This window comes from Nicotiana attenuata, unplaced genomic scaffold (assembly GCF_001879085.1).
Source record: "Nicotiana attenuata strain UT unplaced genomic scaffold, NIATTr2, whole genome shotgun sequence".
Lineage (NCBI taxonomy): Eukaryota > Viridiplantae > Streptophyta > Magnoliopsida > Solanales > Solanaceae > Nicotiana > Nicotiana attenuata.
This window is the reverse complement of record NW_017670346.1, coordinates 849970-862892: the sequence shown is the minus strand read 5'-3', so window position 1 is coordinate 862892 and position 12923 is coordinate 849970. Positions and strand designations below refer to the sequence as shown.

Sequence of the window (12923 nt, the reverse complement as noted above, 5' to 3'; positions counted from 1 at the left end):
CCGGTAGAAGGTTTGTTGGATCATCGCCTCCGTCATATCATTGTTTGGGCATTCTTTCACCATTGTTCTAAACCGCTCCCAAATCTCATGCAAGGGTTCCGTGGGTTCTTTCTTGAAAGCCAATATCTCATCACGAAGTGCTGCCATATGCCCGGGTGAGAAGAATTTAGCAATAAATTTATCCGCCAACTCATCCCAAGTTGTGATGGAATGATTGGGGAGTCTCTCTAGCCAATCTAATGCCTTTCCTCGGAGCTAGAACGGGAAAAGTCTCAACCTAAGAGCATCTTCGGACATATTCGTCTGCTTGCTACCCCAACATGTATCCACGAACCCTTTTAGATGTTTGTAGGCATTTTGATCCACAGCGCCCGTGAAATACCCACGCTGCTCAAGTACGGTCAGCATCACATTAGTTATCTGAAAATTGCCTGCTCGGATTCTGGGAGGGTCTGGAACGTTGTCATTAGCATTGGCCTGGCAGCCACGTCCACGTCCGGGAGGTACAAGATGCACCTCATCATCACCAATTTCATCTACCTCCTCCCCCGCAAGCACGTTTCCAAGAGGGTCATTCCCGTTTAAAGCCATTTGGTACCTGTATTAATCACACACATAATTTAGTAAATAAGAAGGAAAGAAGAACAACACACTAAACTAACTAAATAGATAGCTAAAATCGTTAGCTCCCCGACAACGGCGCCAAAAAGTGATCGCTGCCAACTCCACACTACTATAAAGTAGGAAGAGAGGGTTGCAATAGCTTTTACCCGATATGAGGGTCGGGATCGAATTCCTCTGAGAGCTAGAAATTGGAGCTGGGTATCTATCTAGACTAGAGTCGTGTAATTGTTCTAAATGTCATTTCCAACATTTTTGGGTTTTTCAATTATAAACTACTATTATCAAACTACTAATTGAAACTAGATTATGCTACGAAATAATTGCTAAGGTTGTATCTAATGGGAAGAAAGGCACTAGGGTCATGACTTCACCTAGGTGGCTAATTGACGGGTAGATGTTACTAAGGTTCGATTGACATAATTGGGGCTTATGCTATAACCGTTGCACAATTTTACCCACTCTCACAACTCTCGGTAGAGAGAGTGATTTTGCCCACTTGACTCTCTCGAGACCAAATGGGTAGGCAAATTAGATCAAGCAACTAGGATTCAAGTAGGGTGATTACTCTCTCGAGGTTTAACCCGTTAATTGGGACTATCATTTCTCATGAGTCCATCCCAATTTCTTGTTGGGTCAATTTTGGAGACTTAGACTCCCTTTCTCAAGAAGAGTCAAATCCATAAAGCACAAATCAGTGTTTACAACCACCAATCTATAGAGTAAAACATAAAATCAACCCAAATAGCAAACACCCATAGTCAATCTAACTCTAGATGGCAACACCCATTAATTACCCACACTAGGGTTGAGCCACAACCCTAGCTAATGGATTTAGCTACTCATGCTTGAAGGAGAAAATGAAGAAATAGATGAAGAACAAGACATATTAATTGAATACTAAATTAAAGTACAAGAATCTATCGTTAATTTGAAGCTAAGATGCCAAAAATGGCCACAAAATGAGTCTCACGAGCGCAGCTCAAAATCTTGAAATAACTGATGACCTAAAAATGGTAAAATGTTCTATTTATACTAGGCTGGAAAAATTGGACAAAAATACCCCTGCGGGGTCAGTGCGGGCCGCATGAAATGGACCGCGCCCGCGCTAGGCTCTTTGACTTCAATTCTGGGCTCTCTGAAGTTGGGCTCCGCGGACCGCGCAGAATGTACCGCGGCCATGGAGACAGCTAGCGCAGTCCGCACAAAGATGACCGCGGACCGCATAGGCTGGGACTCTGGCAATTTTAACTCTCTGAATCTCTATTCCGCGGACCGCACAAAATGGTTATGCGGCCGCGGAGCCTTCACCGCGGACCGCGCTATATGTACAGCGGCCGCATTGGTTGAAGCTTGGTTTTGCCAACTCTCTGAACCATCTAGTGCGGCCGCATTCGGCTTTGTGCGGTCCGCACTAGGCTTGTTTGCCCTCAGTTTACTTGGTCTTTGATACTTGAGCAGGTTTCACTCCTTTAGAGCCGATCCTTGACATTTCATCACTTTGTCGATTAAACCTGCAATCAAGCACAACTTATGAGCCTTTTGGGACTATTTTGTAACAATTTATATTCAAAGCATAGGCAAGTAGGAGCGTAAAACACGTTAAAATCCCTACTTATCATGGATATACCAGGAAGGACAGTATTAGGAATAAAGTTATTAGGGACAAGGTAGGAGTGTCAACTATGGAGGACAAATTACGGGAATCGAGGCTGAGATGGTTCGGGCGTGTGAAGAGGAGAGACATAGATGCACCGATCAGGAGGTGTGAGAGGTTATCCATGGCAGGTCTGGGAAAGGGAAGGGGTAGGCCTAAGAATTATTGGGCAGAGGTAGTTAGGCAAACATGTCATTGCTCTAGCTTACCGAGGATATGACCCACGATAGAAAGGTGTGGAGGTCGAGGATCAGGGTTGTAGGTTGATAGATAGTAGTGTGTTGTTGCTTAGCTTACCAAGTGGAACTAGGACTATTTTTGTATTATCTTATTCATGGTTCTTTACTATTATTTGTTGTGTTATTAGCTCCGTTACCATACTACATTGTTGTTACTATTGCTTGCTACTTGTTGCTTTATCTCCACAGTTTCTTAAGCCGAGGGTATATCGAAAATAACCTCTCTATCTCTATAAGGTAGGGGTTGTTAGATCTATGTTTATTTTAATGATGCAAAATAACACATCTTTTATGTGCAAGAACACACTTGAAGCAATGGAAAGGAAGTGAATCAATCAAGGATTTGGTAGAAGATTAATGGAGACACTCCTAAAGCACTAGAAAGGAAGTATCGAAGGTTTGAGATGAAAAAGGAAGGAGTAGCGGAAATTCAAAGGGAAAATCAATCAAGGATCCGGTAGAAGATTAAGGGGGGATATTATAGAAAGGACCTTAATCAAAGGAATTAAAGATCACAAAACTATGCACTGAAGATTCCTCCATCAAATGACGACAATTAAAAGCCGGAATCAAGGGATCTGATTTGATTCTTCAATTAACAGGAATATCTGCTCAGGAAAGGAAAAATCTGATCAAAACCACAAGTCAAGGCAAATCAACAGAAGTAATATCTTATTCTTGAAAAGAATCACTTTACGATTCCTTTCTGGGATCAACTCCCTTGGGTTTGTAATCTCTCAAGATTCGCGAGACAAGAAGACCTCACAGTGTGTGTGTGTGTGTGTACCAGCCTTGAAGACACATACTTTGATCATACCAACTTCATACTCTTTGTTCTACTCTAAACAAGTATTGTAATCTTAGAAAAGTTTACTATGTAATCAGTAGAGAGAAGAAAGAGAGAAAAACATTGGTGAGGCGTTGTATCAAGAGCGTACTTAGATTCAGAAGTCAGTTGGTGTTCAAGATAACATCAACACAAATGTAGGAAATTTTCAAGGAGCTTTGAATAGAGAACACTCTTGCAACCCAAGGGGACTGGAATAGGATTCACATTGAATCCGAACCAGTAGAAAAATCTGGATGTCTTTAATTCCTGCATTTTACTTATGCTTTCTGTAACGACCCGACCGGTCGTTTTGAGCATTTGCACCTCGCTCGGTTATTTGAGGGCATGAGTAGCTCCGTATGAAGTATTATGACTTATGTGAACCGTCAGTTTTGGTTTTCAGGTTATATTGATTTGGAAGAACGATTCTCAACTGGAAGCTTTAAATTTGAAGGGTTTGACCAAGTTTGACTTTTTAGTATTTCACCTCGGATTGGATTCTAATGATTCCGTTAGCTCCGTTGGGTGATTTTGGACTTAGGATCCCGTCCAGATTGTGATTTGGAGGTCCATAGTGGAATTTGGTTTGAAATGGCGAAAGATGGAATTTGAAAAGTTTGACCAGGAGTGGATTTTTTTATATTGGGGTCGGATTCCGATTCTAGAAGCTGGAGCAGGTCCATAATGTCAAATGATACTTGTGTGCAAAATTTGAGGTCAATCGGACGTGATTTGATAGGTTTCGGCATCGGTTGTGGAAGTTGAAGTTTTAATCTTTAATGATTTCGAATTGAGGGGTGATTCGTCGTTTTGATGTTGTTTTGAGTGATTCGAAGGTTCGATTAAGTTTCTATGGAGTTATGTGACTTGTTGGCATGTTTGGTTGAGGTCCCGGGGGCCTCGGGTGTGTTTCGGGTGGTTAACGGATCAAGTTTGAAGTTTGGAGAATTGCTGAAGTTGGCCTGTTGCTGGTGTAATCGCACCAGCGAGGGTATTGCCGCAGGTGCGACGCCGCAGGTGCGGTGGGGTGGAAACAGGTGCGGAAGTGTGCTGGATTGGGGAAGACTGTAGGTGCGACTGGTCGTACGCATTTGCGAGCCCGCAGAAGCGGGTAGTTGACTGCAGAAGCGGAAGAGAAAAGGTCCGGCAGTGGCCGCAGGTCGTAGAAGCGGATAGCGAGCGCATGTGCGGAGATGGAAATTGAAGTGGTTTTCCGCAGAAGCGGAGGTTTTGTCGCAGAAGCGATGCCGTAGAAGCGGCTAATGTGTCCGCAGATGCGGAAGTGCTGGGCATAGTTATAAAATTAAGGGTTTTGTTCTTTCTTCATATTTTGAGATGTGGGACTCGGATTGAGGCAATTTTTGGAGCAAATTTCATCACAAAGATTGGGGCAAGTGTTCTCTACTCGGTCTTGGTTATATTTCATGAATCTATCTTCGATTTTAGCTTCTGGTTGATGAATTTTAAGGAGGAAATTAGGGGGTTTGGGCTAAAATTTCATAATATGAATATTTGAGTTTTGAACACCGATTTGGAGTCGTATTTGAGTGAAACTAGTATGGTTGGACTCATAATTGAACGGGCTGTCAGATTTTGAGCTGTTCGGAGGTCGCTACGCACGTAATGGAATTCTCGGAGCATCGCTTAGCTTTCTCGGCGTTGGAATTGGCTTGTTTAATATAAGTAACTCTTCTAAACTTAGTGCTGAGGGTATGAAACCCCGAATTTCGTGTTATGTGATTTGTATTGAGGTGACGCACATGCTAGGTGACGGGCATGTGGGCGTGCACCCTATGAATTGAGACTCTATTGTTCCATGACACTGTTTAATGGTCCTATTTTGTTGATATCTGTGCTTTCACCATGTGATTAAGTAACTGAGCTGTCAAATCATGATAGATATCATGTCTAGGCTTTATGATGATATTGTTAGGACCCATAGAGGTTGTTTCTTGCTGTTATCTCACTGAGTTCATTGATATTTCGTACTCAGTCATATTTATGCATTCATATCATATCTCGGTCTCAGTGTTGTTTATTGATACATCATATCACTGTTGTCAGGCTAGTTTCATGACATTGTGAGCCCCGTGAGTGAGACTGGAGAGATTGATGATTGAGTGAGGCCGAGTGCCTGATTGTGAGATATTGAGACTATAGCACGTGAGTTGTCCGTGCGGATTCTGATCTTGATACTATGGCACGTGAGTTGTCTGTGCAGCACGTGAGTTGTCCATGCGGATTCTGATATTGATATTATAGCACGTGAGTTGTCCGTGCAGCACGTGAGTTGTCCGTGCGGATTATAGCACTTGGTCTGTAGGAGCCCCTCCGGAGTCTGCACACCCCAGTGAGCGCAGTCGACTATGTATATGTTTATGGATCGGGTTGCACGCCGCAATGGGTATTGTACATTGCTGAGTGATTGAGTGTGCTGAGTATTGAGCACGGTAAGAGATAATGCGAGACAGTGAGGTTGAGTACTCAGAGAGTGTGAGTACATGAGTTCATCACTGAAAGGCATCGCATTTGACATGCGTACTTGATATACATACATAAAGATGCATTTCCTTTTGCTGCCCGGTTTTGGTGACATTCATGATTTTTACCTGTATCTTGACATGTAGGCGTAGAGACGTACTTTCCTCATGCTACATGAAAATGAAACATTTACCTGATGAAAAGTTTTTGGGAAAAAGTTACAATTTTCGAACTTACTCATATTTTTGACGATTTCGGTAAAGGAATTGGATTTTTACTGATATACTTGAAAAGCATAAATGTTTCGGAAAAACTGTGAAAAGCTGAGAATTTTGTCTCTGAGTTACTTCCTTATTTATATATATGTTGTATGCTGTTATGAACTGCTATTTGTTATTGGTGTTGGACCCGACCTATGTTCCAGCTCGTCACTGCTTTCAACCTAAGTTTAGGTTTGTTACTTTTTGAATACATGGGGTCGGTTGTACTCATACTCCACTTCCTGCACATTGCATGCAGATCCCGGATACCGATGTTGCTATATTCGATGGTTGCTGGATTTGAAGATGTGCCTGCATTCCTGCTGTAGCTGCCTCTTGTTCATGGTAGCGTTAGATCTATAGAACTCTGTTTATGTACTTTTCGAACAAATGTTATATTTACTTTATACCAGCTTTGTAAAATGTATTCATAGAAGCTCATGATTTGTACACCAGTCCTTGGGGAAAATGAATAGATCCAGATAATTTATTTTGTTTAATTGACTTATTAGCATTATTGCAATTGGATAGTTATTGGTTGATTTACCAAGCGGGTTGGGTTAGGTGCCATCACGACTAGTGGATTTTGGGTCATGACACTTTCATTTATATTTTGTCTTTATTTTCAATCGACTAATTGGTAAACTAGTCAACTACTTAGGATACAAAAAGAAAAATTGACAATTCACCCTCCTCTTGTACTTTCAGGGGGTAAGGTCTTCGTACACATTACCCTCCCCAGACCCCATTTATGGGAATATACTGAATTTTGTTGTTGTTGTTGTAGTAGTATTAATTATCTATATTCAATATCTCAATTATTCCAGTAGATGGTTTTGCAAATAGATATGAACTCCATCTTATTGTGTTCTATCCTATAACTACAAAAAAGTTGTCCCCATATAAGCATGGGTTTTTGCAAATTCACGTCAAGCTAGGGTTTTGGAAATCATTTTCAAGTTTTTAGAAGTCTCAATAACGAGGTCGTTGTTCCTTCTGATACGCGAAGGAAATTGTTAACATTACTACTTTGTAGTTTGCATGTCTAGTATCTATTGTCGTGTGTGTTTGACATGGCAGACGATAGTTCTTCCCCTTCTATGATATCTACTTCTCAACTTGCTTCTTTTCATTCTGTCTTTCATGAGGATGACTATACATATCCATGTCATCTTCTCTACGTACATCGCTCCGATATATTTGGATTTTCATTGGTGTCAATGCCATCTGTTGGTACTAAAGATGGGAGTTGGAGAGGCATAATTCTCGTGAATCTATGTGTTAGGAATAAACTGGACTTTGTTAATGGTTGTTCTGTAAAACCTCTTGATAATTCTCCCTTGGCGATACAATGGCAGAGGTGCAACGATTTAGTAGTCTCGTGGTTAACCAACCCCATGTCCAAGAAAATAGCACCTGGTGTTGAGTATTTTGAGCTTGCCTAGGATATCTAGGAGAGTTGGAGGAAAGGTATGGTCAGGAAGATGCTGGCAAAAATTTTGAACTCAAAAAAGAATTGGTTCATATCTCGCAAGGTAAATCTTGTTTAAGATCAAGCAATTCTGGGATGAGATTGCTGCTCTATTAGTCAGTTCAGTGAGGACGTGCAGTACATGTGGGGCCAAGTTTGATTACCAGAGAGATGTGGATGTCCAAAAGTTTTATCAATTTTTTATGGGTTTAAATGATACCTACATAAATACCAGAAGCAACATATTCATGATCAAGCCCTTTCCATTCGTCAGCCCTATGTATAGCATTTTACTGTGAGAAGCAGAGGCAGGTTTCTACCTCACCTTAGTTTCTTCCTAATTCTGCATCATTTAATGCTAGTGTGTTCGAACAGTTCTTCCCTTCCAGAGTCAATTTTAATGCTCAAAAGTCTTCTAGTTGCAGATACTGTAAGAAACTAGGTCACACCATTGACGAATGTTATAAACAGCATGAGTACCCTCCTAATGTCAAGATTACTAAGGGATCTGGTCCCAAGAAAACTACTGCTCATGTTGAAGTAGAGTGTGGTATCTCTTCTGGTGTTGTCTGCCCTCTTGAAACGCATGAGAAACTGAAGGCCGGTGAGGGTGTTGTCTTGCCTTATCCTAAAAACTACATGTGTTTGATTGGGAAGCTGAGTTTCCTAGCCCATACCAGCATGATATATGCTTTATAGTCCAACACTTAAGTCAATTCATGCAAAAACCATGTCTTCCTTACATGCAGGAAGCTTTACATATACTTAGATACCTTAAGGGTACCTCTGATTTTGTTGTATTTTTCAACTACTCTCCTGAGCTCTCTCTTAGTGTGTACTGTGAAAGTGATTGCGGAGACTGTCCAGATAGTAGAAAGTCTGTCTTTAGTTTCTGTATACTACTGGGTGGAAGCTTGGTAGGATGGAAGTCCAAAAAACAGTTTGTGGTCTCACTACCCACCGTACAAGCTGAGTACAGGTCTATAAGAAAGGCCACTGTTGAACCTTAGAGTTGCAGTTCCTCCTATTCATCTTTTTTTTATAATCAGGCAGCCATCTACATAGCAAGGAACCTGGTTTTCCACGGACGGACCAAGCACATTGAGCTTGATTGCCATTATGTCATGAACAAGCTCGCTGAAGGTTTGATTCAATTATCTCATACTTCAAGTGCCATTCAGTTTGCTGATATGCTCACTAAGCCGTTGACTGGTGCAATTCATCATTTACATCTTCGCAAGTTGGGGGTTATCTCACCTTCCAACTTGCCGAGGGTGTTGAGATATATGCTAATGAAATTACTTAATTCATTGGTTAGTCCATTAGTTATTTCTAGTATTGGGCCCCGAAGCCCACTTTGTATTTATTGAGATTATAGTTAGGTGGGTCAGCGTTCTACTTTGGGCTTCTTGGATATCCAGGTCTGTATAAATAGAGAGGCCCAGTCTATTGTAAAGACGAGTATTGATTTTCCTCTTTCTGGAATAATAGGTCCCCGATTCTCTGTTTTTTTTTTTGTCATGAAAGACAAACATTGCATTAAACGGTAAAAAAGTTACATATGGGGAGCATCTAAGGTGGCTCTACATCTACATTATACATTATTTCAGAACCACCCCTATTTGGTTCCACAGTAGAACCCAAAGGCAAAAAAACATCAACATTGGATGGTATAGTAGTATTGGCAGCATCATTGGTTGACAACAAAAGCGATTGATGATGTGCAGTTGAAGAGATGTGCCGAAAATAAACAATGCCCAGCAGATCAGCATGGAGTAGATCCAAGACAAAAAGTGGAGGTTCTTCAAAAATTACAGCTGTGGTACACAATCTTGCTTCAATGGCATATCTAGCTAGTCTATCTGCAACCAATTTTTGCTCCCGATATGCGTGCTTGATTGGCGGGTTACCCAGCTGGTGGATCATTGATCTGCAGTCATTAAGCATGTGTGAGTAAAGCAAGTTGTCAGTATTCAGTAAATGTATTACCTCAGTAGCATCAATCTCAATTTCCAGCGGCATGAGATTGTGTTGGAGGGCAAGCCGTAGACCTTGCAACACGCCAAGCAATTCCATATGGAGGCTATTTGCGTGATATGAGCAACCTGAGAATCCAAGTTCCCAATTGCCTGTTGAATCTCGGATGACACCATCATAACCTGAGAAACTATTACTTGATCGAGCGGCACCATCAGTATTAAATTTATAAGACCCCATATTCGGAGGATGCCACTTCACATATAAAGGAATTTTAGAGGGTGCAGTGTTCGAAGGCTTTGCAAGGTATAAATATTCATTGCTGTGATGTAGTATGTTGTTAAAACTGACAAGTTCTCGTTTTCGCTAAAAAATATTTCGGTTTCTAATTGTCCAGATCTACCATAGAGCAAATGGAACTAGTTGATGTTTTATACTTAAATACCACACAAGAGGGGGTGATTTGTGTGGTGACCAATTTTTCGCCTAAGCTATTTTATGGAAGGACCTGTCTCTTCTAAGTGTTCCTTAACCTACTATTGCAGAAATAGTAAATGCGGAAAGTAAAGAACACAAGTATTTTACGTAAAAAACACCTGGCTCAAAAGGTGAAAAAATCACGACCTACTTTCCAGTAGGATTTTTCCAAACTCTCCACTAAAATCACTGAGCCAAACAACTGCATTTACAAAAACTCTTTTGTAAACCTAGGACTAACTCTAATCTCGTTGTCGCACACAGCCTCAACTGTTGCGACAACTTCAAGTTAACTCTAACTTGAAAAACTCTGAGTACCTAATACACTTGCTTCTAGATAAAGCTGAAAGGTACAATATGAAACCACCTACTACAATTGAACTAGAATAAAAGACAGACACTTGGAACTGGTTCTTTTATCTGGTTCAAGTAGCTTCAGGTTTGCACGCTTGAATCACACACGAATTGCTTGCAAAATTGCCTTGCTATTTTGCTCTCAATTCCCGTTTAACTTCTGCTTATGTGTGTTACCTGTAAAAGAGAACAACACTGATATTTATAGAGTTAGTAAATAGAGATTGACTAGAAGTCTGATGCTACTCTTCCTTGATGGAAGAGTTCTAGTTGATCTCAACCTCTAACTCCTCCTCTTTCTTAAGCCGTGTTCTCTTTGAGTAAGGAGTCCTTCTCCTTATCCAATATGCAACCTTTTCGATCAGGATCAGGAGATATTACTGCTTTCAAGTTAAGTCTATCTCCTTCACGTGCATCTCATATGTTCGAGTCTGTTCATATCTATGCTCCACTAAGATGGACCTGGTCCATGTCTGAGTTCCTTTATCAATATTTAAAACTAACCTTTACTTGGGCCAACACTAGTAATGAGGATGGAATTGTTAGAAGGTGAAATATTACTGTCCATGATAAGATCCCTTAGCCAAGTGTTAAAATGGTCTGGATAGGCAGGCAGCGTAGAGGATATATGATTAAGTTGTAATTGCGACCATAATACAGAAATCATAGTACATTGAAAGAAAATGTGTTGGATCATTTCCTCTCCATTATTGCAAAGGGTGCAATCGGGAAAGGGTATGATATGCAAGCGATAGAGATAGGAAGCTGTAGGCAACCTGTTATGGCATAAAAGCCAGAGAAAATAAGTAATTTTTGGAGGCAATTTTAACTTCCAAATCCATCTAAAAGAATTGTTGTGACGGGTGTTAGTTAAGGATTAGTAGCTCGATTTAACCGTAAATAGCCCATTTGAAGTTAGCCCCCAAATGGTATGATCATAAGCAGACGGATTTACTGGAAAGTAGACACTCATGAAGTGATGAAGAACATCATCCAGTAATTCAAATGAGAGATTAGAGAAGTCCCAGCTATTATGAAGACGATATTGTGCTAGAGGGGCATTCATTTCAGACTGCTTTAGAGGACCATAGATCAATTGTCTAAGGGATATAGTTGGTTTAAACCAAGAATCTTGCCAGAAATTAATATTGGACAATAGCTCTCTCAAAACCCTAATAATGAATTCATTGATTTCTCTCAAATCACGACTTTATCAGGATTCATATCCGAACCAGTACTTTTCTATATTTCTCTTTGTCTATGTTGGCACTAAAGGCATCCACAATCACAATTAGAGAGAGATGAAAAATTGGAAATAAATCTTTCACTTGTATGTTGTATTTGTCTAACAATAACTACAAAATTATTTATGTATCAATGAGTGGTCAATTATACAGTTTATGAAACAAAATTTGCAAGATTAACAAGATTTCATATTTAGGAGAGAGCTTCTTGATCTATTCATGCGCCTAAATAATCCTTCCAATCCATTTTCAAAGTTATCGAGGTGAGCCTCAAATGATTCCAACCTAGTTTCCAAGTTCGTTTTTTCTTCTTGACCTACACATGCAATTCTTCCCTTGTTCACAAAGCTTGAAACCAATGACAATTTAGATGATTTTGGCTTCAAAAGTGGAACAGACAAGAAAGATAAGAACATTTGAAAAATGGAAATGCGCATTGCATTGGCCTCCGTTAGTGTTTTTATCATATCTACTGTGTCCTGATCTGCATCTTGGGACACAAATCCGTCAGTCTTCTGATCCATTTTCTTTAAGATCGAAACCAATCTTTTAGCTTCCTTCTTTATCTTCTTGTTGAAGGAGGTGAATTTGGTAATGCTGGTTTCTGTTGTTGAATCTGTTTTTCTCTTTCTGAGAGAAGATTGAAGGTCTCTTACATTTTCTTTATATTGTAGGACGAGTTCCATTATCGCGCCACACAAATCAAGAAGCCTCACGGATTTATCCAATAAATCTTCAACCAGTTTCCCTTGTTGATATTGAGAGAGTGCTTGAAGTGTTTGAGGCAAGTTAAGTAGATCATTCATGCACTTATATAACTCCTCTAGGCCGAGTAGACCGTCGTGCATGGTCTCTGCTGTCGATGCAGTTGATATCTTCAATGTTTTGAGGTTATTGACTGCTTCTTCAACTTTTTGAGTGAAATGTGATCTAGGAAAACTGATTGATCTAACATGTTTGGACTTTGAAGAAGAAGTCATTGTTGGTTTGGTGTTTTATTTTCTTGAGAGGAAACTCTATATATTTGTTATGGCGAATTAGACTCAAGCAATATCATTTATAAGGAAAAATGAATCTTATCTGCATATGATAGTAACGTGAGAATTTTCTTGGAATTTGGTAAGATGCTACATATTTGGCGTACAAGGGCTCTAGTAGTTAATTTCCACTTCTTTAATCTTAATTGTCATGAGATTTTGTCTGTAAGTACATGGCTTTCTGAGGTGGTCTTAGCTGGAGGAGCGCAACAGAAGGAGATGGCATCTATAATAATAAGTCATAATCTCTTTTTATTATGGAGATTCACGTATAAA

At 40.2% G+C, this 12923-nt stretch overlaps 1 protein-coding gene across 1 annotated transcript; it reads right to left on the bottom strand.

Annotated features, from left to right (window-relative positions):
- Positions 1-11786: 11786 nt before the first annotated feature.
- On the bottom strand, positions 11787-12590 carry LOC109238164. Its single transcript, XM_019404598.1, has one exon. The coding sequence runs from the start codon at positions 12588-12590 to the stop codon at positions 11787-11789; it is 804 nt and encodes a 267-aa protein (XP_019260143.1).
- Between the last annotated feature and the right edge of the window lie 333 nt (positions 12591-12923).

Coding starts and splice junctions, on each gene's coding strand:
- LOC109238164 (XM_019404598.1), bottom strand. CDS start 12,590: ATGACTTCTTCTTCAAAGTCCAAACATGTTAGATCAATCAGTTTTCCT.